Source organism: Protopterus annectens, chromosome 1.part0, assembly GCF_019279795.1.
Source record: "Protopterus annectens isolate FY-2018-M chromosome 1.part0, PAN1.0, whole genome shotgun sequence".
NCBI classification, from domain to species: domain Eukaryota; kingdom Metazoa; phylum Chordata; order Ceratodontiformes; family Protopteridae; genus Protopterus; species Protopterus annectens.
In genome coordinates, this window is record NC_056725.1 from 677,174,297 (window position 1) to 677,201,007 (window position 26,711).

Below are 26,711 nucleotides of genomic sequence, written 5' to 3' on the forward strand. Positions count from 1 at the left end.
GATCTCAAAGAGGCTTACCTTCATGTTCCTATCAGGCCCAGTTGCAGGAGGTACCTGCGTTTTCGGGCTGGAAATTTACATTATCAGTTCTCTGCATTGCCCTTTGGCTTATCTACTGCCCAGAGTGTTCACAAAGGTTCTGGCTCCAGTGATAGCCTTTTCAGACTAAGAGGAATACAGATTTATCCTTATTTGGACGATTGCCTGATTATTGCACAAGAAAAGGACGAACTTCTTCATCATCTACAGTATGTGGTGGCAGTGTTAAGATGCCTAGGGTATTCTGTGAACGAAACAAAGTCCAGTCTAGTACCCTCTCAGGACATGTGCTTTCTGGGTGTGAGACTGAATACAGCTTCCCAGATGGCTTTTTTGACCCCGGACAAACAAAGAAGCCTTTCTCTTTATTTCCATCAAATGTCTCTACGGTCCAGGCTGACTGCAAGGACAGTCCTTCAAGCCTTGGGGTTCATGGCATCTTGTATTCTAGTGCTTCCCAATGCCAAATTGCATATGAAATGGCATCTTGTATTCTAGTGCTTCCCAATGCCAAATTGCATATGAGGAAGCTTCAATGGTATCTCAAAAATGTATGGACACAGCACTGCCAAGATCTAGACACTGTCATTCAGATAATACCTTGCATTCAGAAGGAGTTTTTGTGGTGGGCTCAGGAATGTCACCTAAACAAGGGACTCTCTGTGACCCGGCCAGAGGCGAGTCAGATTCTAACGACAGATGCCTCGGACAAGGCTTGGGGAGCACACCTCAATGGAAAATGGGTGCAAGACACGTGGCCTGTCAAACTCCAACATTTGCATATCAACTTGAAGGAAATGTTAGCAGTCCAGTTTGCATTGCTGGCTTTCAAAGATTTACTTCACCCAGGGCAGGTGTTGATTCAAACAGACAACACTACTGTCATGTGGTACATCAACAAGCAAGGGGGAACCCATTCTTACCCTCTTTGCAGGCAAGCGATGATTTTGTGGGAAACTGCTCTCAATCTACACCTCAATCTTCAGGCAAGGTTTCTACCAGGAGCACAGAACTCCTTAGCAGATGTGTTGAGCAGACAAATAGTGGATCCTCACGAGTGGAAATTGGATCCTCATGTATTTCAAAAGTTGACAGTGTTGTGGGGAACTCCAGACATAGATCTGTTCGCTTCCCATCTAAATTGCCAGTTGCCAAAGTTTTGCACAAAAATGTTTCATCACACAGCTTGGAAGGTGGACGCTCTATCATTCAGTTGGAACAATCTGCATGTATATGCCTTTCCACCTCTGCCTCTTCTTCCCAAGGTACTTTTGAAGGCCAGACAAGACAAGCCAACCATGATTTTGATAGCACCGGATTGGCCTCAACAACATTGGTACCCACTACTGAGGAGTTTAGTACGAGAACCTCCATGGCCTCTGCCTTTGATTCCGCACCTTTTGTCACAAGAGGGCAATCACTTCCTCAATGTCAAGATTCAGTCTCTGCATCTAACAGCCTGGCATATTCTGTTTTAGACTCTGGAGGGTCTCGGCTTCCACAACAAGTTTTGAATGTTATTTTGGAGGCCAGGAGGCCTAGTACCAGGAAAGTTTACTCTGATAAATGGAGGAGATTTTTTATTTGGAGCAAAGGAAAGGACTTTGATGTCTCCAAACCTGATTTAAGTGTTGCTCTTCAATATCTTACTGAGTTATTGGACAAGGGTTTGTGTTTCTCCTCGATAAAGGTCCATGCTGCAGCCATTTCTGCTCACTATGATTGTGACCCTCCTTTATTCTCTCATCCTTTGTTTAAGCAATTTCTTAGAGGGGCAAAGAATATAAGACCCCATGTAGAGCTCCTACTCCTGCTTGGGATCTCAATTTTGTGTTGGAAAAACTTACTCTACAACCTTTTGAGCCTGCAGCTACTGCCGAGTTAAAGTATTTGTCATGGAAAACTGCTTTTTTGTTGGCCATTACCTCTGCAAGAAGGGTTTCTGAATTACAGGCCCTCATGGCAGTGGAGCCTTTCCTGATTTTTCATAAGGATAGGGTATCTTTGCACTAATCCTTCCTTTATGCCTAAAGTGGTTTCTAGTGTGGCCTTAAACCAAACTATTCATTTGCCTACTTTTTATGCAAACCCCCAAAATAAAGGGGAGAAAATTTTGCATACTTTGGATATTCACAGACAGTTGCGTTATTATTTGAGCAGAACCAAGGAGTTCAAACAGTCTCAGCAGTTGTTTGTTTCTTTTGCTTTGGGTTCACAGGGTAAACCTGTTACAAAACAAACTATTTCTAAATGGATTGGGTTTTGTATTTCTTTCTGTTATTCCCATCATGGTAAAGAGATTCCTGCTGGAATCAGGCCTCATTCCACTAGGGCTACTGCTACTTCTACGGCCTTTCTAAGGGGGGTAGCTACAAAAGACATTTTGGAGGCAGCTACCTGGAGTTCAGTGCATACTTTTTCTAAACATTACCACCTTCCTCTTTATTCTAAGTCTAGGGCTGGATTTGCCACTGCAATTTTACAGGGCATTTTAACAGCCCCTAATGCTCTATGATTTTTACCAACCTCCCTTTCCCGTTGCTTTGGGATTCTACCCATAAGTAAGGACTGCAGCAATGTGAGATGAAGAACATAGTACAGTTTTGTACCTACCATAAATGTAGATGTTCGAAGATCCACATTGCTGCAGTCCAATTTTCCCTCCCTCCTTCCCCACTGTATTTTGACATGGTGCTATGCTTTAGGTGATGGTTGTTGTTGGGCTTGTTTTTGGGAGGTATTCTGTTTTTGGCTGTGGCCTTTCTTGTTTGGCCTTCTGACATCTGGGGCAAGAAAAGACTGAGGATATGACGTCGGTCATGCGCCGTTATACCCTGACGCTCTGATGTCAGATCTAGGCGCCCATGACCGACGTCAGCCTAATACTTTGGTATTCGGGCCGACCGAGGACAGCGGACTACCCATAAGTAAGGACTGCAGCAATGTGGATCTTCGAACATCTACATTTATGGTAGGTACAAAACTGTACTTTATGGTGTGACAAAGGTTGTGAAACTTTTAAGTACAAGTATAAAAAGGACTAGCAAGTGTGCTTTGTCCTTGTCGTTACAAGCATTTTTCTTTCAGCAGGCTCTTCCTGAAGGCATGTAAAATATTGCTTTTCAAGTAGATAAAAGGGTGGAATACTAAACTGCATCACATTTCATCCAGCTGAATTCTAAAGGACATGCATGTGCAAGGTGGAGGCAAATGCAGAGAAAAATTTGCATTTTACCTTGAAGTGAGTTGCACTCATCCAATACAGAAACTTCCTCTAAGTTGTCCAGATAACACTTTTCCTAAATTTGATCTTCCCAGGTCTGTCCAGATGCCACCCAGGCCATCTGATCCATTTTACCACCAGTGTTGGTAAGTTACAGCACAGCACCTATGTTGACTAGAGTGCCTAGCACCTATTTTCTCAGGTCTGACATAATTTCAAAGTCTGTCAGTGGACTTTAACCCTAGTTGTTGTGTAACCATGTCATGTTTAAGCATCCTCACATTTATTATGGACAGCACATAAACGTTGTCCACTCTGGTTCAGAATAGATGGGCTATTCTTTCAGGCATGTCCTACCATGCATCATTCCCCATATAAGAGATGATGTCTTAAAGTAGACGTAAGCAGTTAATAGGTGGCACCCTTTTGAGCACTGCTGCCATGGTCTCTAAGAAGGCTAACTGTTCCTGTTTCTCTTCTGCAAGACAACAGAACAGTTTGTAGGGAACAGGTGTATTTTGCAGAGAATACCACTGCTGTGGAACAGACTGGCCATCCACATAAAATGAAGTTCATCTCTGTCCCTTTTCAAACGCAACTTGGATTTCTGGGTAGGAAACAGAAAATTTATCCCAAGACTGCCCCCTGTACTAGTAATGGGCCAAGGGCATTCCTTAATGCTTTTTCCCATCTGTGGTATGATCCCAGTTATTCTCATTAGGGATAATATATAATTATTGATGATGGGATGGGTAAGGTCAGTCTATATCCAAACGAGAGAGGTTATTTTGAGCACAAACAAGAAAATTGGTTAGGCTTAAAATGCCCTGCAAGGGCAGTTAGCCTAGTACTTCCCTATGAAACTGTGTTGGGTGTTAGAGGCATATACAAAGGAAGTGGTGTTTTTACTTTCTGCATTTCATAGTTGTGTTGAGGCAACCTTAAGTCTTCTGCCATAAACTCTAGCTGTAGGATATGCAGTCCAGGTGGCTTGAGTATCCATCCACATGTGCAGAGCATCTTTTGAGAGTCCTCACCAGAGAAGAGGAGAGACCAACTCTGATAAAAGTTTAGTCCCAGAAGTAATGCTTTGAAAAGACCATCTTTATCTTGTTGGTACTCCTCAGCCTTATGCTTGAGCATGGCTCCTCCCCAGCAATGATGTTTCTGTTTTATCCACCTTAGTCTTGTCTGCCACTTGTCTGGCATTGTACTTGACAGACCCCTTTCCTTTGCCAGAGCTGTGTCATGGTCAAATGTGGCCCTAGGCAGGGTAATGGTTCAGCCCTGCTCCTGCCAGCCATTCCAGTGTCCCATTACTTGACTGTTTCTCCCCAGGTACCATAAACACTGTTCATAAGTGTCAGTGTGCATACTATTTCCTTTACTTCTACAATGATTAGAGATATTTAGAACTTCTATTTCAAATTTTATAGCACAAACACTGATAGCCATTTGCTAAAAACTATACAGTCTCACAATGAAAGCAGACTGAACATGAACATAAACTTCTCTCCCTTTGAAACTCAACATTCTTTGAAAATGCACAGCAACTCAACATTCCTTGATGGCAGTTTTGTGGTTGGTGTAGAGGATTCAGGGTCTAGTATATTGTAATCAAGGTACGGAGTTTGTGCCTGAATAAGTTTGCTATCCCTTACTGCAATGTTTTAGACTGACACACACCTCTCTAACCTGTTCTTTTGTCTGTTTCTCGCTCATAATAAAAAATCCTGATTATTTTCCATAGCACTGTTTCGAATGGACTACGTGTACTAAAAATCCCACACAGTGCTGGTGTGCATGTCTAGTATGACTCGCACAAAGATGCTACTACATCCTTAAAGAAGAAATGTAACACAAATGCAGAGTGCGTTCTTAAAGAAGAAATGTAAGGTATTCTTCGTGTTTCACTGTTGCAGTCATTACATTTGGGTAATCTGCTTGCAGGTTGCCCTCAGTCAGCCTGATTAACAAAGTTTTGGTTCCTGCGTCGGTTGCTGTCCCTTCTTCCATGACGTCAGGTCGTCAGGGGTATAAAACATGCAGCCGATGCCATTAAATCAGTCTTTCTTGCCGTGTGGTGCCTGAAGCAGAAGCAGTTCACAAGTGCCAGTCGGCCAACTACTTAAATTTTCGTTTTCGAGTTTCAGAGCCGAAGTCTACAACTTAAAGCCAAGTACCCCTTTGGGGAAACTTTTTCTTGCTCCTTACCGATGTCAGTAAAAGTTAATAATTGCATTACTTCTGGAAAGCAAATGCCTCATAAAGATTTTCATTCATGCTATATTCCTTGCCTAGGCCCTGACCACGACGTAGCTTACTGATGGTTTTGTGCTTTATTTAATCAGCGCACTATCTGTCGTTGGTTTATTTTTGCTTCTAAATATTTCGGTTCTCAGTTTAATTATCCAAAAATGTCGGCGGTTAGCCATCCAACTACCGGAATTCCGAAAAAACGCAAAGATAAAGACAGAGACAGGCCTCAGAGGTCCAAAACTGCCAACGACACTTCTCCTAAACCAGTTGCCAGTTCACCGGTACTCAGTGAGGTGCTTTCACAGCCCCTGATACCCGCTACTTCTGATTCGCAGGCCTCTACTGAGACCCATTCTGAGTCCGGTATGCCACGAGATACTTCAACTATGGAACCCGCGGATGTCTCTATCTTGGATGGGTCCAGAGCCGCTGTGTAGGCACCGGCTTCTGAGGGTGTATTCAGGCCTGCAGACTTGCATATTAAATCGACACCTCCTTCATTACGAAGGCCTAAATCTCGATCCATGTCTAAAAAAACGACGCCCAGGCCACATGCTCAGGCCCCTATGCCTAAAAAAAAAATGATAAAAATGGTTGAAGATCTAATAACTCTAATCACGGGTAGTCAACCCCCCCCCCCTCCCCTGAGGCCTAGGGCTAAGCTTGATTATAATCTTCTGATCAGGATTCTGTTTGTTCTGACTCTTCTGATGACCTGGATTTGTCCATACCTACTTATGAGGATTCTGATGCAGAGGATTCTATTCCCTCTGCTTCCCCTCCTGAGGATTTTTCTTTTGGGGAAACTTTACATACTTTAAGGGAGCATTTTCACTGGAAAAGCCAGGAATTTTCTGATTCAAAAATGAGGCTTAGAAATTTCCTTCTTCTACCTCAGCATAAGCCTTTGGCTATACCTCCTGTACTAGACATTGTTGATGATATTTTCTCGGAATCCAGTTTGGCCCCTGATTCCCTGCCTCCTGCTCCTAGTAAACCTGACAAATACTACAGGGTTCCTGAGTCCCACAAGTTCATTTTCAAAAATCCTGTTGCAGATCCAGAGGCTATTTCTCAGGGGCCCAAGGGCATTAAAGCTTCTACTGCTAAAATCCTACCCCTTCTGATAGAGACTCCAGGGCACTGGATAGATGGGGTAAAAAGGTTTATACTTCTGCAACCTTGGCAATCTGAGCTTTAAACTGCCAATTTCATATGTTAAAATATCAGCAACATGTTATTGGACTGCTTAAACAGAAAATGATGTTGATTCCTGACCGTGTGGAAAGTAAAGATTTACAGGACTTAATGCATTCTGCTGAACAAGTTGATAAACATACTTTGCAATGTGGTTTTGATTCTTTAGAGGCCTCTTGCAGGGCTGCTGTTATTGGGTCTGTGCTTAGAAGGCATGCTTGGCTTAAGGAGCAATCTTTGCCTGATCATGTTAAAGCTAAATTGTTGGATGTTCCTTTAAATCAGGACCGCCTGTTTGGCAACAAGGCTGAAGAAGTTCTTAAAAAGATGGAAGATAAAGCCATATCTATGCAAACTGTTAAAGATTTTTTTACAAGTGCAACCTCTAGGCACTGGCCTACTAAGAATTGATCCTTTCCGGTCCCTTCCAGGTCTTCTCAAGCCAAACCCAGACACAGCAAAAACCCCAAGTTTCAGTCCCAGGGGACTCTCAGAACTTAAGCAGTGGGGGGCCTCCACTTCCTAATCTGGAAATAACAAGACACCCCCTATGGTAAACAGTCTCAATGACTTCCCTTTAAAATTCCCAAACACTTATCTTTTGACCGCTCCTTTAGAGGAAAAGATTGCTCTTCGTGCAAAGAACTGGGAACTCATAACCCAGGACAAATCAGTTTTAAATATAGTGTCCCAGAGATACAGATTTCATTTCCAAATGTTGCCAACACCAAATGGGTGGCCAGACCTGCCCCCAAATCAGTGGGCAGAGGCTCAAAAACAAGTGCTTTCCCTCTTAAGCATGGGGGCTATTCAACTGGTACCAGAAGAGGAAAAGGGACAAGGTTTCTACTCCAGACTTTTTCTGGTACCCAGAAAAGACAAATCATGGCATCCAATCCTGGACCTGTCTACTCTAAACACCTTTCTGGAGATTACAAAATTCAAGATGCTAACTCTTCACCAATTACTTCCTATGCTAGGCAAAGATGCGTGGTTGGCAACACTAGATCTAAAAGAAGCATACCTGCACATCCCAATCGGGAATCCTTCAGAAGATGCCTACGCTTCAAAGCAGGCTGCATGCATTATCAGATGTTCTTCGTGTTTCACTGTTGCAGTCATAACTGTAGGGTGTTCCTGCCGACAGGCAGCCCGAGGTCGGCCAGAATCCCAAAGTCTGGGTCCGGCGTCGGCTGTATAGGCTAGTACCCTGACGTCAGTACGCTTTGGTACATAGCCCTCAGCCGACGCCATCTTCTCCAGTCTTTCTTGCCGTGCGGTGGAAAGCAGCTCGCAAGTCGTTGGTTGGTGATTATCTAACAGCGTATTTGGTTGCTGTCGGTCCGAAGTTCTTACTTCTCTTCTCAAAGCTAAGTACCCCGTTGGGGAATCTTTTTCTTGTTCCTCCGATGTCAGAAAAAGTTAATAATTGTATAGCGTGTGGGAAACAAATACCTCATAAAGATTTCCACTCTTACTGTCTACCTTGCTTAGGCCCTGACCACGACGTTTCTTGTTGTCGGTTCTGTGCCAGGTTCAACTCTCGTACTATCAAGCGCAGGTACGATTGGGCTTTAAATTATTTTGGCAGATGCTTCAATTACAGAATGTCGTCGGACACTACCAGAGTCCAAAAGAAGCGCAAAGACAAAGACAGGCCACCGAGGTCCAAACAGGACTCGTTGCAGCTGGAGCCAGCGTCCGGTTCGGCTGTCAGTGAGGCGCTTTTGCAGCCCCTGTCGTCTGCCACTTCTAAACCGATGGCCGATACGGACTCCCATGGGGAGCCATCAAGGCCCACTATTTTAACCGCTGCAGGACCTTCGGACGTCGCTCCTTCAGATGGGTCCGGAACCGCTGTGCAGGTACCGGCTTCTGAGGGGGTTTTCAGGCCTACTCGGATTACAGTTTCAAAGGCAAAGACAAAGACTCCTGTTAAGTCTAAAGTTCCAGCTCAAGCTGCTTCTGAATCCACTCCCAAGACACAAAAGCAATTATTGAGGATGGCTGAAGATTTGCTTACAATGATTAGGGGTTCTCACCCCCCTCCTGAGAAAAGGCCTCGACAGGATGTTATTCTGGATTCCTCTGACCAGGCTTCTGTATCTTCTGTTTCTTCCTCAGATCAGGACTATTCCTTTCCCCCTTATGAGGATTCGGATGCTGAGGATTCTTTACCCTCGGCCTCTCCGCCTGAGGATTTTTCTTTTGGGGAAACCCTGCATGAGATGAGGGAACATTTTCATTGGGAAGGACAGGAATATTCTGCTTCCAAGAAGAGGCTTAGAGAATTTCTTCTTCTTCCTCAGCATAGGCCTTTAGCTATCCCTCCTGTTTTGGACATTGTAGATGATGCTTTTTCTGAGGCTAATTTGAATCTTGAGTCCATGCCTCCTGCTCCTTCTAAGCCTGATAGATTTTATAGGGTTCTTGACTCTCATTTATTTTTATTTAAAAACCCTTCTGCAGATCCTGAAACTATTTCTCAGGGCTCTAAGGCTGCTAAGGTTGCTACTTCTAAAAATCCTATTCCCTCTGAGAAGGATTCTCTGGCTTTAGACAGGTGGGGAAACAAGGTATATACTTCTGCTACCCTGTCTGTAAGGGCTTTAAATTGCCAGTTTCATGTGTTTAAATATCAGCAATTTCTTTTGTCTGTTTTAAAGCAAAAGCTTGCTTCCCTTCCTGCTTGTGCAGAGGATAAGGAACTTCAGGATGTTTTGCATGCTACTGAACAGGTTAACAAGCATAGCTTACATTGTGGTTTTGATGCTTTGGATGCTTCTTGCAGGGCTGCTGCCTCTGGTACTGTTATTAGGAGACATGCCTGGCTTCGTGAACAAAGTTTGCCTGAACAGGTTAAGGCTAAGTTATTAGATGCCCCTGTTCAACAAGATGTTCTTTTTGGATCTAAGGCTGAGGAAGTTATTAAAAAGATGGAGGAAAAGGCAAAGTCTATGCAGACTGTAAAAGATTTCTTGCAAGTTCAGCCTCCTAGATTTTCCAGGAATTGGCCCTCTAAAAATTGGTCCTTTCCCACGTCTGACAGGCCTGAAAGGGGAAGATATAGGCGCTCCAGAGGTCGTGGTCAAGGTCAGGCCTCTTACAGATCTAGACAATGGACTGCTTCTTCACCTAGAAGGGGAGAAGACAGATCCCAATCTCAAAGAAAGCAAACTCAATGACTCTCTCGGTTGGGCTTCAGGACCCCTTCACCTGGACGCCCCTCTCGGAGGAAAACTATCTCTTTTTTACAGAAATTGGACTCATATTACCCAGGACAAATGGGTATTGGACGTGATTTTAAAAGGTTACAAATTCTGCTTTCACACTTTGCCAAGGACTCACGGTTGGCCAGATCTGCCAAAACTTCAATGGTCAGAGGCCTTAACTCAAGTGGATGCTCTTCTGGCCATGAGAGCCATAGAGCCTGTTCCACTCTTGGAAATGGGAAAAGGGTTTTATTCAAGACTGTTTCTGGTTCCCAGAAAACAAAACTCTTGGAGACCTATTCTGGACCTTTCTGTGTTAAACACCTTTTTGGAAATTCCAAAGTTCAAGATGCTTACTCTGCAACAGCTAATTCCAATGCTCTCTCAAGACACCTGGATGGTGACATTGGACTTAAAGGAAGCCTATTTACATATTCCCATCAGACAAGAACGCAGGAAATTCCTCAGGTTCAAGGCAGGTTCGAGGCACTTTCAATTCTCTGTTCTGCCCTTTGGTTTATCTACTGCGCCCAGAGTCTTTACCAAGTGCCTGGCACCAGTAGTGGCTTACTGCAGACTTCAGGGGATCCAGATTTACCCCTATTTGGACGACTGCCTTATTCAGGCAGACAGCAAAGGTCTTCTGCTTCAACATCTGGACTTTGTTCAACGTCTTCTCCTCCTACTGGGATTCTCAGTGAACATAAAAAAGTCACATTTGATCCCTTCTCAACAAATGGTATTCTTGGGAGCCCTCTTAAATACAACCTTACAAAGGGCCTTCCTCACTCCAGAAAAACAAATTCAGCTGGCTTCTACTTTCAACACCTTGGCAACTCTATCTCAGCTCACTGCAAGGAAATTCCTGCAGGCTCTGGGCTACATGGCTTCCTGCATTCTGTTGATTCCAAACGCAAGGCTTCACATGAGAAAGCTTCAATGGTATCTGAAAAGTGTATGGTCACAACATCTCCACGATCTGGATATTCTGATTCCTCTGATCCCCTGCCTTCAGAAGGAGTTCCTCTGGTGGTCCAGGGCATGCACTTCAAACGAAGGAAAACCTTTTCGTCTTCCTCAACCTACTCAAATCCTAACCACGGACGCCTCGGATTATGCTTGGGGAGCACACTTTCTAGACAATTGCCAGCAGGGAACCTAGACAAAGGACCATCTTCACTGGCACATCAATCTGAAGGAAATGTTGGCAGTCCAAAACGCCCTTCTAGCCTTCAAGAATCTTCTACAACCAGGCCCTCTGCTAATTCGCACAGACAACACCACGGTCATGTGGTACATCAACAAGCAGGGGGGCTCTCATTCATACCCCCCTTTGCAGACTAGCTATGGGTTTATGGGACACAGCTCTAAATTTGAATCTACATCTCCAGGCTCAATTCATTCCAGGGAAACAAAATCTCTTAGCAGACAGCCTGAGCAGAAACATTTCAGATCCTCACAAATGGATGCTAGACACCAACTTGTTCAACAGGATTACTGCAGTTTGGGGATGTCCCCAGATAGATCTGTTTGCATCCCATCTCAATCATCAGCTGCCTTGCTTTTGCACCAGGTCCTTCCACAAAGCAGCTTGGAGAGTGGATGCCCTGTCCTTCAGCTGGAGAAGCCTTTCAGCATATGCCTTCCCTCCTCTTCCTGTACTACCTCGGGTATTACTGAAAATAAAGCAGGACAAGCCCAGGTTCCTCATCTTGATTGCTCCAAATTGGCCTCGACAGTTTTGGTACCCAACTTTAAAGCTCCTGTCCTCGGGGCCTCCTTGGATTCTTCCACTGAACTCTTCGCTTCTGTCCCAGCATCAGGGTCAGTTACTACATTCCAATCTCAAGACCCTTTGCCTGGCAGCTTGGCTCTTCAAAGGAGTTTGATTCCATCTAGTCTTCCCAAACAAGTTTTGGATGTTCTTTTGGAAGCTAGACGGCCTAGCACTAGGAAATCCTATGCCTCTAAATGGAAGAGGTTTTCTATTTGGATGCAGGACCGAGGTTCTGATCCTCAGGTACCTGATCTCTCTTCTATTTTGCTTTACCTTTCGGAACTTTTATCTAAAGGACTTTCCTTTTCTTCCATTAAGATTCATGCTTCTGCTATCTCTGCACATTTCAGTTCTGATCCTCCTGTTTTTTCTCATCCCTTGGTGAAGCAGTTCTTGAGAGGGGCTAAAAATTTGCGGCCTCCAAGGACCCCTCCTGTCCCTGCCTGGGATATTAATTATGTTTTAGAAAAACTTACTTTGCCTCCTTTTGAGCCTGCTGCATCTTCAGATATTAAGTTTCTATCCTGGAAGACTGTTCTTTTGTTAGCATTGACCTCTGCCAGAAGGGTCTCAAAGTTGCAAGCTCTCATGGCTGTGGAACCATACCTTATTTTCCATCAGGACAGAGTATCCTTGAGGACCAATCCTACTTTCATGCCTAAAGTGATTTCAAAGTGGCTTTAAATCAGACAATTCACCTTCCTACTTTCTTTCCAAATCCTCAAAACAAAGGGGAAAGGATTTTGCATTCATTAGATGTGCACAGACAGTTACGATTTTACCTGGACAAGACTAAAGATTTCAGAAAGTCTAACCAATTGTTTGTTTCCTTTGCCTCCAGTTCTCTTGGAAAACCTATTTCTAAACAAACTATTTCCAAATGGATTGCTTATGGAATCAGATTTTGTTACACTCATCATGGGAAACAGTTTCCAGGTACCATTAGAAGTCACACTACTAGAGCAGCTGCCACTTCTACAGCTTTTCTCAGAGGAGTACCTACCAAGGATATCTTGGAAGCTGCCACTTGGAGTTCTGTGCATACTTTTTCCAAGCACTACAATCTCCCCTTGTTTTCTAAGTCCAGGGCAGGCTTTGCCTCTGCTGTCTTGCAAGGTATTGTTGCCTCCCCTTCTTCTATCTAATAGCCTCCTCCCCTTTTATACTGCTTTGGGATTCCACCCTACAGTTATGACTGCAACAGTGAAACACGAAGAACATAGTACAGTTGTGTACACCTACCATAAATGTAGATGTTCGAGTGTCTTCACTGTTGCAGTCGGGTTCTCCCTCCTATCCCCTCTTTTCCTTTTTTGTGGTGTATTTGTGTTTCCTTGTTGGATTCATTTTTGGTTTATTGGGGACTTCTGACATCTGGGGCAAGAAAGGCTGGAGAAGATGGCGTCGGCTGAGGGCTATGTACCAAAGCGTACTGACGTCAGGGTACTAGCCTATACAGCCGACGCCGGACCCAGACTTTGGGATTCTGGCCGACCTCGGGCTGCCTGCCGGCAGGAACACCCTACAGTTATGACTGCAACAGTGAAGACACTCGAACATCTACATTTATGGTAGGTGTACACAACTGTACTTTCTCTGCACTGCCCTTTGGCTTGTCTACTGCACCCAGGGTATTCACAAAGTGCCTGGCTCCAGTTATTGCATTTTGCAGGCAAAGAAGTATCCAAATATACCCATACCTGGACGATTGTCTAATTCAGGCAGAAAGCCAGGGCATACTTTTGAATCATCTGGCATTTGTAAAAAGGGTTCTAACTTGTCTGGGGTACACCATAAATGAAAATAAATCACAACTGGTACCCTTTCAGCAAATTACATTCCTGGGAGCAAGCTTGAATACAATTTCCCAGATGGCTTACCTCACGCCAGAAAAGCAAATTCATTTGGTAACCTATTTCAAACAAGTGGCCACAAAAACCCTGCCATCTGCAAGACAAATACTGCAAGCCTTTGGGTTTATGGCCTCCTGCATTCTTTTAATTCCATATGCAAGACTGCATATGAGGAAACTACAGTGGCATCTAAAAAGCCTATGGAGTCAACATTCTCACAGCCTGGAAACAATGATTCCTAATATACCTTGCCTGCACCTAGAGTTCCTCTGGTGGGCAGAGGCCTGCCACCAAAACAAGGGACTACCATTCACACTACCCCCTGCCGCCCAAACCCTAAACAACAGATGCATCAGATTATGCATGGGGGGCTCACCTGGCAGGGAAGTGCATTCAGGGCAAATGGAACCCAAGTCAAATGCACCTACATATCAATCAAAAAGAAATGTTAGCTGCACAGAATGCTCTGACAGCCTTCAAGGACTACATTCTTCCAGGACAACTAATGGTAAAGACAGACAACAACATGGTTATGTGGTACATAAACAAGCAGGGGGGTACACATTCCTACCCCCTCTGTAGACTAGCCATGGCATTGTGGAACACAGCCTTGAGCTACCAAGTGCACCTACAAGCTCAATTCCTGCCAGGAAAATTAAATACACTGGCAGACGGACTAAGCAGAAACCTCATGGACCCATATGAGTGGAAACTGGAACCAAGGATTTTCAACATGTTGACAAGTGAATGGGGGAGCCCAGACATAAATCAATTTGCCTCCCCCCAGACCTACCAGTTGGACAGGTTTTGCACAAGGACTCCCCACAAACAAGCCTGGAAAGTGGATGCTCTGTCCTTCAGCTGGAAAAACCTATCAGTCTACGCCTTCCCCCCACTGCCTCTGCTCTCCAAAGTTCTACTGAAAGTCAAACGGGACAAACCAAGGATGATCTTGATTGCTCCAGGCTGGCCGCGCCAACACTGGTACCCCCTCCGCAGTGTGTCGCAGTTTTCTCCATGGCACCTGCCTCAGGCTCCTTCCCTGCTGTCTCAGCAGGAGAACCAAATTCTGCACCATCAGCTTCCAACATTGAACCTTGCAGCCTGGCTAATCACTTAAATTCACCCTTATCATCCCTCAGCAAACCTGTGATGGATGTCATCTTAGAGGCAAGGAGACCTAGTACTAGAAAATCTTATGCTGAAAAATGGAAAAGATTCTGTGCCTGGAACCAATCTCAAGGGATGAGCACAGCAGCGCCCAATTTACCTCCGATTTTGCAATACTTAACTGAGATGCTTCACAAGGGCCTGTCTTTTTCCTCCATTAAAATTCATGCCTCAGCCATTTTAGCTCATTATAACACACAACCTTCCCTCTTCTCTCATCCTCTGCTCAAGCAGTACCTCAGAGGGGCCAAGAACTTGAGACCACCCAGGAGAGCTCCGACCCCTGCCTGGGACCTTAACTTTGTATTGGAGAAACTCACTCTACCTCCTTTCGAGCCAGCTGCTACTGCAGGCTTAAAATTTCTTTCTTTGAAAACAGCTTTCCTTTTAGCAATCACTTCAGCTAGAAGGTTATCTGAATTACAGGCCCTTACGGCAGTGGAGCCTTTCATCATCTTTCATGCGGACAGGGTGTCACTCAGGACCAATCCATCCTTCTTGCCAAAAGTGGTATCCAGTGTGACTCTTAATAGGTTCATAGGTTGGTACTAGGCTATCAGCCCTAGGGCCTATACAAGCCTAGCCATAACAATTCCCTGGCTATTTCTTCCCACATTATTTACTTTCCTGTTCTTTCATTTGCCAACCTTTCCCAATCCACAGAACAAAGGGGAATTGATTCTGTATTCCTTGGATGTCCACAGACGACTTAGATTCTACTTGAACAGGACTAAACCTCGAAGAAAATCTGAACAACTGTTGGTAGCATTTGCTGCAGGGGCGGAGGGGAAGGTTATTTCAAAACAAACCATTTCTAAATGGATAAGCCTTTGCATTCATTTCTGCTATAAGCACCATGGAAAACCTATCCCCAAGGTATCAGATCTCACTCCACCAGGGCTGCATCTACTTCTGCAGCCTTTCTCAGAGGTGTTCCTACCAGGGACATCCTAGAAGCTGCTACCTGGAGTTGTGTACGTACTTTCACCAACATTATCATTTGCCAGTTTTCTCTAAATCCAGAGCTGACTTTGCAACTGCTGTCTTGCAGGGCCTTATAGCTGGCCCTAATGCTATATAAACTCCTCCTCCCAACCATAGCTTTGGGAATCTACCCAAATGTAATAACTGCAACAGTGAAACACGAAGAACATAGTACAGTTGTGTACACTTACCATAAATGTAGATGTTCAAGTGTATTCACTGTTGCAGTCCTGGTTACCCTCCCTCCAGCCCCCTTAATTTCTTCTGGCTATACCTCTACTTTCCTTTACTATGCTTAAAAGCCTTTTTGGTGTATTTGCTTTTTGTTGGTGCTATACCTTTGTGTTTTTATGTTTGTTTGCTCCCCACTAGGGGGGCACCTGACATCTAGGGCAAGAAAAACTAATGTAATGGCATCGGCTGCATGTTTTATACTCCTGACGACCTGATGTCATGGAAGAAGGGACAGCAACCGACGCAGGACCCAAAACTTTGTTAATCAGGCCGACTGAGGGCAACCTGCAAGCAGATTACCCAAATGTAATGACTGCAACACTGAATACACTCGAACATCTACATTTGTGGTAAGTGTACACAACTGTACTTTTTGTGCCACTGAGCTCACCAAGCCAGCAGGCCTTAGGCAACTGCCTAGGTCACCTAGTGCTGGATCTGACTTTGCCCTTTGCCTTGTAGGTGGTGAGTCTGCCCTGTGGCATTTTTTCAACCTATCCAACATTTTTTTTCCTGTATTTTTATTTATTTGTAGTTGATAGCTGGGTAGACCATTAATCCTTCTGGACCATTTTCTGGCGTAAACCACAGATGCATGAAATTCAGTCAGATCAACAGTCACAGACTATATGTTTGTAAACTGTTATTACATAGTGGTCATAATGCATCTCAAATGGTTCTCCCCAGGTGTGGCACCAACGATGGGTCCTGTTGACCTTCACCTGGATGAGGTTTTCAATTTTTATAATTGACACATCATGGGAAGTATTTCCATATATCTAGAGGTTCGAGTATGGATTCTAAATGAACCTTGACCAAGACTTTAGTTGTTGGGGCAGTGGCAGTTATTTTTCTCTTACAGTCCGTTAGTTGTAAAGTCCCTTAAGCTTTAATTTAATTAAATAAACTGGTCAAAACATAGCAAAGTTTTGCAGATAGGGTAACCCGCCATACTGTGCTTCCCATAAGAAAGGAAAAGCCCACACATGATAAATCACTGCTGAAGTGCAAATAAAAACTGCAGCAGCTGCAGTGATTTTTCTCTAATATAAAGAAAGCAGCTGACACATTTAGGTTGTAGAGAACTAAACTAATCCACTTTAGTCTTTACCAACTGTAGAGTAAAAAGTGGACAAAGTGTTCCAGGAATTACTAGCGAGAGGAGAGGGGGTTAAGATCCGATGCTTTCAGGGCAGTATCTGTGGCAGTTGCCTCAAGGATGGGAGTTTCTGTGACTGATGTTTCAGGATAGCCCGTGAAGGATCCTAGAAACCCATCCATGAGACAGGACATTACCCAGGCTGTTCTGAAGAGGGAACAGTTTGAATAATTTCTGGAAGAGATGCGTATAGAAATAGCTGATATTAGAACATGACTAGATGAGAACACTGTCTGTTAAGTGGGTCTTAGCATGGTTTCAAGAGTGAATGTGAAACAGTTGGAAGATCCAGCTGGTAGCGCTGAAAGGAAGTGGACTTTTTATGTCTAGTAACTACCTAGGATTCCATGAGCAGTCTAGGAGACCACTAAGAAGCCTAGTTGAATTTCTCAGTTGCCCGGGATCACTATCTGATTAAGTGACACTCTTGCACGAAACGCTAGAGGATAAAGTGCCTCAAGTATTGTAAGGAGGCAGTGGTAGCTGTGGATTAACAAATTTTGGTATTGCTCTCCATTTTTAGAAACTGCATGGAGGGTGTATTCCAGTTAGAGTATGGTGCACTTCAGTTTCCATGGGAAATCCTGTACCAGGATGCAACAGTTTTACAGATATTGGAGGAGTTTTAGCAGTTGGCAGCCTATAGGCATATGACCACATTCTTCAAAATTTCTTGGTGGTTCTACAGCAGCACAGGGTCCCTTGACTGCTTCATGCCAGTTATTCTGTGCATTTGGTATGCAGATACTGTGTGTATTCTCAGCATTAAATCAGACCTTTTCAAGGTGGATGCAAGACTCCACCAAGGGAGAGTTTTCTTTTCTACTAGTAGTCATTTTTTATGCACATGGTCATCATCAGGTTAAGAAGACTTTTGTGCTCACTGTATGATACTCTCTAAATGCTGCCCTTAAAAAAAGAGTACTTTCTACTCTGTCACTGAAATGACAAAATATTTTTTATAACTGATGCCTGCACAATCCACTAAGTTGCATGTGGGCTTTCTCTTTAGAAACTTCTTACCTCTATAAAATCTTAGAATGAATAAATGTAACGTGTGTGTGTGTGTGTGTGTGTGTGTGTGTGTGTGTGTGTGTAAATGTAAATAGAAATGTAACTACTCTCTGTTTAACTGGAACTTGGTATCATGCAATGCAAGCAAATGGAGATGTCCTTTATGGATGCATCTGCAGTCATAACAAGTGGGTTGTCCTGTCGTCAGGCAGCCCTGCAGTCGGCCGGATTCCAAAGTCCGGGTCCGGCTTCGGCTGATGTCGCACTCCACCCGACGTCATCTCTGTTGGTCTTCGGGTATAAAAGCATCAGCCGACGCCATTTTCCTAAGTCTTTCTTGCCGCGTGGCGCCCGAAGCAGAAGCTGTTCGCAAGTGCCGGTCGGTCGGATCCAGAGATTACTTCTACCGAATACTACTTCGAAGACTTCTAAAGCTAAGTACCCCGTTGGGGACTCTTTCTTGCCTCAGCCGATGTCAGAAAAAGTTAACAATTGTTTAACCTGTGGGAAACAAATACCTCATAAAGATTTCCACTCTTACTGTCTGCCTTGTTTAGGCCCAGCCCACGGCGTAGCAGCCTGTTCGGCCTGTGCCTCCTTCAACCGGCAACGCTTAGGCGTCGGTCGGAGTTTGCAGAACAGTTTTTCGGTACTGATTTTGCGTACATTATGCCGCCGGATCCTCCGACTACCCAATCTTCCAAAACGCAAAGATAAAGACCGACACTCGCGGTCCGCGGTTTCGGCGAAACCACGGTAAAGCAAATCGAGTGTCTCGGTTTCGCCGAAACCGAAAACTGATCAAAGTACAGCTGAACCTTTTCTTACAACTGAGGCCCCTGCTACAACTCTTGAATCGACCTCAGAAATTTTACACACTACGGTGGTTGACTTATCAGACACCATCCCTTGGATGTCTCTACCCCAGCACGTGGTGCTGCTAGGCCTCCAGCAGCCATGTCCATTAAGGCCTTCGCCAGGGCTAAAGCAGCCAAGACTACTAAATCAGTGCCTGTTAAACCCCCACATCCAGGCCCTCTTCTAGTTCTCAAATGCTTTCTTTGGCAGGAGATTTAATTTCTTTAATTAGAGGATCTCAATCTCACCCAGACAGGGCCTCTCAGCCCCCAGAGAAGAGACCTAGGGCAGAGCCCCCTGAGCCAGTGTCTTCTGATGATTCTGCTGATGAATCAGACATTACTGACCAGCCAGAGGCTCCCTTCTCCAATTTTGAAGATTCTGATGCTGAAGAATCCATTCCAGCTGCTTCCCCACCAGAAGAATTCTCCTTTGGGGAAACCTTGCATGCCATGCGAGAACAGTTCCAATGGCAGCAACAGGATTTTTCAGACTCCAGAAAAAGACTTAGGACCTTTCTGCACCTCCCACAGCACAGGCCCTTAGCTATACCTCCTGTTCTCTCTGTGGTGGATGATGCTTTCAATGATGTTTGCTCCGCTCCAGATTCTTTACCCCCAGCCCCTGCCAAACCAGACAGATTTTACAGGGTGCCAGATACTCATCAGCACCTTTACAAGGCCCCACTTGCAGACCCAGAAACTATATCCCAGGGTCCCAAGGCAGTAGCGACCACAGCTAAAAACCCTATTCCTTCTGAAAGGGAAGCAAGGTCATTAGACAGATGGGGTAAGAAGGTCTACACTTCAGCTACTCTCTCAGCTAGAGCTTTAAACTGTCAGTTTCACATGATACAATACCAAGAGTTTATGCTTGATCAGTTAACTAAAAAACTAACCACTGATGAATCTCTTGATAAGAAATATGTATTAGAGATGGTAAATAACATACAACAGGTTAGCAGCCATTCCTTAAAATGTGGCTATGATGCACTGGAGGCTTCATTTAGATCAGCCATGACAAGCACAGTGATAAGAAGGCATGCATGGCTAAAGGAACAAGCTTTACCGGATCATGTTAAAGCTAAGTTGCTAGATGCTCCTATGGACAAGACAAGTTTGTTTGGTACACCTGCCCAGCAGGTTATGAAGAAAATGGAAGAAAAGGCAAAGTCTGTTCAAACTGTTAAAGATTTCTTGCAGGTTCAACCCCCAAGGTTTAGCAGGAACTGGCCTGCCAAAAATTGGTCCTTTCCTGACTCCACAAAATTTCAAAGGGGCAGGAATAGACGCTCCAGAGGCAGAAACCAATCCAGAGGAGGTGCCTACAGAGGACGACAGTGGCAAGGTAACAACAGAGGCACAGACGCAGCCACTGCCACTACATCAGCACAACCACAGTGACTTAATCCTAACTCCGCCTACCAGGGAACAAATAGCAGCTCCTCTAGGCGGAAAGTTAACCTTATTTTCAAAGAACTGGCACTACATAACAAAAGACAAGTGGATTTTACAAACCATAGATCAAGGTTACCGGTTTCACTTCCACACTTTACCAGTCAAAAGAGGAATGCCAAATCTACCTCCAAATCAAAAACAGAGGCTCTACGCCAGATAATGGAGTTAGCAAACATGAGAGCTGTGGAAAGAGTGCCAACAGCAGAACAAGGAAAGGGTTCTATTCCAGACTATTCCTAGTTCCAAGAAAGGAAAAAGTTGGAGACCAATTCTCGACCTGTCCACCTTAAATACATACATCATTGTCCCAAAATTCAAAATGCTGACCCTACAGCAACTTCTTCCCATGCTGGGCAAGGAGTCTTGGCTGGTAACTCTAGATCTCAAGGGGGCATACCTGCACGTCCCCATTCGACCAATCTGCAGAAGATACCTCAGATTTCTTGCAGGATCAGAGCACTATCAATTCTCAGCATTGCCCTTTGGCTTATCTACTGCGCCCAGAGTATTCACAAAATGCCTGGCATCAGTAATCGCCCATTGCAGACTACAGGGAATTCAGATTTACCCATACCTGGACGACTGCCTACTACAAGGGACAACAAAAGCAAGCTGACAACAGATTTACAAAGGGTCATTTACTTGCTACAAGGACTGGGATACACAGTCAATTTACAAAAGTCAAGGCTGATACCATCCCAAACAAAGACATTCTTGGGCGCGGAATTGGACACAGTACAACAAATGGCATTCCTGACTACAGAAAACAAAAGAACTTCCTCTTTACTTCTTGGCACTAACAAAACTGAACAAGTTAACAGCAAGAAAATTTCTGCAGGCCTTGGGCTTCATGGCATCATGCATAATCTTGGTCCCATTTGCCAGACTACATATGAGGAAACTACAGTGGTACCTAAAGAATTTATGGTCCCAACACAGACACAGTCTAGAAACAGAAATCCCACTAATTCCATGCTTAAAACAGGAGTTCCTATGGTGGGCTCAGGCATGCCAGTCAAACCCAGGCCTACCCTTTCGCAGATGTCAACCAAGCCAGACCATCACAACAGACGCTTCAGACCTAGGATGGCGGGCCCACATGCTGGACAAATGCGTGCAAGGATTGTGGACACAGGATCAACTTCACCTGCACATCAATCTAAAAGAAATGCTGGCAGTAAAACTGGCAATCCAAAAGTTCAAACCATTCCTCAAAGAGGGCCAGTTGATGATAAGGACAGACAACACCACAGTCATGTGGTACATCAACAAACAGGGAGGCACTCATTCATACCCCTATGCAGAATGACCTTGGAGCTGTGGACCCTGGCACTCAGCTACAACATTCAGTTACAGGCAATGTTTGTACCGGGGAAAGACAATACTCTAGCAGACATATTAAGCAGAACCACTTCGGATGCCCACGAATGGAAGCTGCACCGGACATCTTCAAGACCATCTCAAAGAAATGGCGAATGCCACAGATAGAGCTATTCGCATCACCTCTCAATCACCAGCTCAAAAATTCTGCACAAGGACATTCCACCCACTAGCATGGAAAGTGGACTCACTCTCCTTCAACTGGAAAGGCCTAACAGCATATGCATTCCCACCTCTTCCTTTGATACACAAGGTACTACTAAAAATCAAGGAAGAACGTCCAAGGATAATCCTGATAGCCCCAAACTGGCCAAGACAACACTGGTACCCACTACTGAAGAGCATGTCTCGAACAATATGTGGCCAATACCCTGATGCCTTTGATGTTAACTCAGAACAACTACAGCATCATACATCCAAACCTAAAACGCTGCAACTGACTGCATGGAACATCACATAGCAGCAGCTAATCCAGAACTTTCCCAAAGAGTTAAAGACATTATTCTTGAAGCACGCAGACCTTCAACAAGAAGGAACTATGCTGGAAAATGGAAAAGGTTTGTCATTTGGAGTACCGCAAGAGGAAAAGATGTGTCAAACATAGATATGCCTAACATTCTGGAGTATCTGGCCGAACTTCTTCATTCAGGCCTGTCCTACTCCTCCATCAAGATACATGCATCAGCTATTTCAGCAGAATACAGCTTTGATCCACCTGTTTTTTCGCACCCTTTGCTCAGGCAGTTCCTCAGAGGAATCAAGAATGTAAAACCTCCAAGGAAACCACCATTACCAGCCTGGGATTTAAACTTTGTGCTAGAAAAGTTGACACTATCACCCTTTGAATCAGCAGCAACAGCAGACCTACAACACCTGTCATGGAAAACTGCTTTCCTACTGGCAATTACTTCAGCAAGGAGGGTTTCAGAACTACAGGCCTTAATGGCAGTGCAACCCTTCCTAATCTTCCACCAAGATAGAGTGTCCATGAGAACTAATCCTACATTTATGCCCAAGGTGGTATCCAGAGTATCTTTAAACCAGGCAATCCACCTACCTACCTTCTTTCCCAACCCACAAAACAGAGGGAAAGAATACTGCATACCTTGGATGTACATAGACAGCTACGCTACTACTTGGACAGAACAAAAATAGCAGAAAGACTGACCAACTTTTGTAGCCTATGCAACAGGAAGGAAAGGAAAAGCTATTTCCAAACAGACAATCTCCAAATGGATAGGAAATTGCATACGATACTGTTACTCCTTCCATGGAAAACCAATTCCACAGAACATAAGACCTCATTCTACAAGGGCAACAGCCACTACCACAGCCTTCTTACGAGGAGTGGCAACCAAAGACATTATTGAGGCGGCTACTTGGACCTCCGTGCATACATTTGCCAAGCATTATAATTTGCCTCTATATTCCAGATCCCGAGCAGGGTTTGCCACTGCTGTACTGCAAGGGATCCTAAACGCACCATAATCTACTTTTATCCTCCTCCCCTAGTTGGCTATGGTATTCTACCCACTTGTTATGACTGCAGATGCATCCATGAAGGACATAGTACAGTTTTGTACCTACCATAAATGTAGATGTCCGAACTGGATAGCATCTGCAGTCAGGATTACCCTCCCTCCTTCCCCTCTGTGGTACTCCTAGGGTGTTTACCCTCCTAATAGCTAGCTGTTGGGGGGGAGTCTTTTATGGTGTATTTGTTTGTATATATGTACATATATGCTTACTGCTGTGTTTACCTCTATCTATTTGGAAACATTGGCATCTATCCAAATTTTAGCCTGCAAGAGGGCTACTGGCATCTGGGGCAAGAAACACTGAGGAAAATGGCGTCGGCTGATGCTTTTATACCCGAAGACCAACAGAGATGACGTCGGGTGGAGTGCGACATCAGCCGAAGCCGGACCCGGACTTTGGAATCCGGCCGACTGCAGGGCTGCCTGACGACAGGACAACCCACTTGTTATGACTGCAGATGCTATCCAGTTCGGACATCTACATTTATGGTAGGTACAAAACTGTACTTTTTTTTTCCTGGGCCCCCTCTGAAAATTGGTGTTGCCCAGTTGGACTTTCCCAGTAAACAAATAAGTACATCGGGCAGCCAAGGTCTGGACTTTAATATGACACCATCAACTTAACTGGCTAATCTCAAATGGATGTGAGCTTTCTCATGTACCAGGGAATTTTCTGCTGTTGCAATAAAAATAAGTATAATCCATATTAGCAGTCATGGTTCTCTTGGAAAAGCTTTGATTGCTCTCTGCAGTTATGTGCATCTGTATGGAGGGGTATGAGAGTTAAAATATATTGGGTTATTGTTCATGAATGAAAGTAAATGAGATTGGAATACTGATTAATGGATACATGCAGTGGTGGTAACACCACATGCATTCTACTGGATGTGGTGGTGATGTTGGAACTTGATCATAAGATGAAGCTCTAGGTTACTGGTCAGTCTGTCATGAACTTTTGGTAGTGACTGAGAGGATGAGCTTATGGGTGCATTTACAGGGTACCTGACTTTACTTTCTGTGCCAGAGTGAGGAGCTCAGCAATGAGGGAGAATCTGAGTACTGCAGCTGTTCGTCTAAGTTGAGTGGAGTCAGTTGAGGTGAGCTGGGCACCTAGTGAGGCTACACAATGGACATCCTTCATAAGGAGTACATGAGGTATGGTCCACTGGGAGGAGATCTTGATTACATTAGAGGGATTATATCTGCTCAGCTTGCCTTGGACTGTCTACGAATACTACAGGATAAACTGAAAGCTGTTGCTGAGAATAAGGAAGACCTTGGCTTCCTGCTTAGCCTGCTGCTGCCACACACTGCATTGGCAGAAGCTGCACATGGATGATCTGTGTTTTTAGAACTTTTGTGTAACTGATAGTTACTGTATTCTTTCTAAGTGATCCATGTAAATACATTAGTTTAATGTTTCTTTTTTAAACTTCTCACTTCTAATTTTATTGTAAAAATATTGCATGCTTGTCCCATTTTTTACCTCATTCTCATTGTGCTTATTTCTATTTCTACAGGATAGCCTTTGAATGTTCGCACATCTTTGGCAGCACCAAAATGGATGGATTTGATTCTCTAGTCTATGATTTAAAGAGAAAAAACATTATTGGAAACACCAGCTGTATATTTTAAATGTGCCATTTCTTTTGATGGGTGCTTCAGCTTTCATTTACCGGGTTACTCAGAATAGTTCATAGATTGACATTTTGGTGGGGTTCAGTATCTATCCACTTATGTAACACAGTGTGATGTGGTTATGGACTTAGTAGGAGTTTTACTTTGTTGCTGTGCGACAATGTTATTTTTCTTTAATATCAGGTCATGTGCAGACATAAGTGTACATTTGATTACTACATTTATACAGTACTGTATTGTATGTTAAACTTCTGCAAGCAGTGTTAAGCTGTTTTGTGTTACTATATGAAGCTGACTGTTCTGCACCTACACACAGAACTACTTTTTTGTATTTTTGAGGTACTGTTGAAGACTGCCTCTTCCTTCTGCAGTTCAAATTGTCATTTTTTTATAGTCCTTAAAACTGTTGGCATATGGCTTTAACTTTCCATAAACTGAGGGCAGTGTTAACTTCCCTGTTTTCACCTTGCTTCCTTTGTACTACTATCCTCTTCTTGTTGCTAACCATCATCCTTTCTTTTACCCCTGATCTCATGACATGGGGAATATACAATTCTGATGGCTGTTGTCTAACAGCAATGAGAAGAGATCATGAAAGCCACTTTTCAGCAAAGGCTGATTGTTGCTGTTGTCCGCTATTAGACACACACACACACACACACACACACACACACACACACACACACACACACACACACGTGTGTGTGTATATAAATATAAAAGTTAGGGGGTATGGATTGGGGGGGGCGGTTGAGGGGGCTGCCCCCTATGAAAAATGTTGCTGTCTTTCAGCAATTATTTTTAAAGTCAAGCAGCTATTTAACAGATGGTCATGAATCATCATGTGTATTAACCTGCCCTGCTTCTTGAAAATGAGCACTTGTCTCCTCTGTGAAATAAGGCTCTTGTTTTCTCAGCCCTTTCCCCATTGTTTGTTTCCTGTTTCTGTGCCATGTTCCTTTGCCAAATGCCCAGCCTTAACCATATGCCATTTCTGCATCAGAAAAGGCAATCTTCCTTCTTAAAGCTTCATTAGTTTTCTGGATAACCTGTCCTAATTTAACACCAGATTGTTGCTGTAGCAGGGTGAGGGAGATTCTTGATAAATGGCTGTAATTCATTACATTTTTCTATGAGTGTATTTTTCTACATTTATACTTCTTTTTGAAAGGCATTTTTCTTCTGTAATTTAATTTTGACATTGATTTTTTTCTGCATACTGTTTTTAAGTTCTCCATAGTACTGACCTTGGTTACATTAACTGGGAAGTTATTCAAAGAACTGCAGGACTGGTAACTGTAGGACTTTCATGTGTTCCAATAACTATTTATTAATGACTTTAATACTGAGGTGAAAAAAAGCCAAGAAGTAATGGATTGCTTCTACAGCAGAATAAAATTGTTTTAAATGTGTTGTAAATAAACCCATTTGTACATTTTTGTAAAGCAAGGATTTTACCATGGTTACCTTTTTAAACAAGTGTTTGCTAGTGTTGCTTTCATGTGCTTGGGACTTTGTTGTATTGTACAAGCTAGCACTTTTAATACAGTTAGTTGTGCTGATAACTTCAGGGGACCTCTGCAGCGCTTCAGTGTTGGAATGTCCTCCTCTGAGATGACTTCTCTGCATAAATCCTGGATCACATGCAAACACACATTACTTTGGGGCATACTTATTTATTTAACATTTGCTTACTGGGAAAGTCCGACTTGGAACAAA

The 26,711-nt window shown here is 43.9% G+C and overlaps 1 protein-coding gene across 2 annotated transcripts in view; it reads left to right on the forward strand.

The window, feature by feature from the left end:
- The window catches only part of MED29 (mediator complex subunit 29), a 239,683-nt gene extending 213,268 nt beyond the window's left edge, over positions 1 to 26,415 (forward strand). For both annotated transcript variants that reach the window (XM_044062119.1, XM_044062127.1), the window contains exon 5: positions 24,875 to 26,415. In XM_044062119.1, coding sequence (XP_043918054.1) covers positions 24,875 to 24,886 — 12 coding nt within the window. In that variant the 3' untranslated portion in view covers positions 24,887 to 26,415. The remainder of the gene's footprint in view (positions 1 to 24,874) is intronic.
- Positions 26,416 to 26,711: the final 296 nt, after the last annotated feature.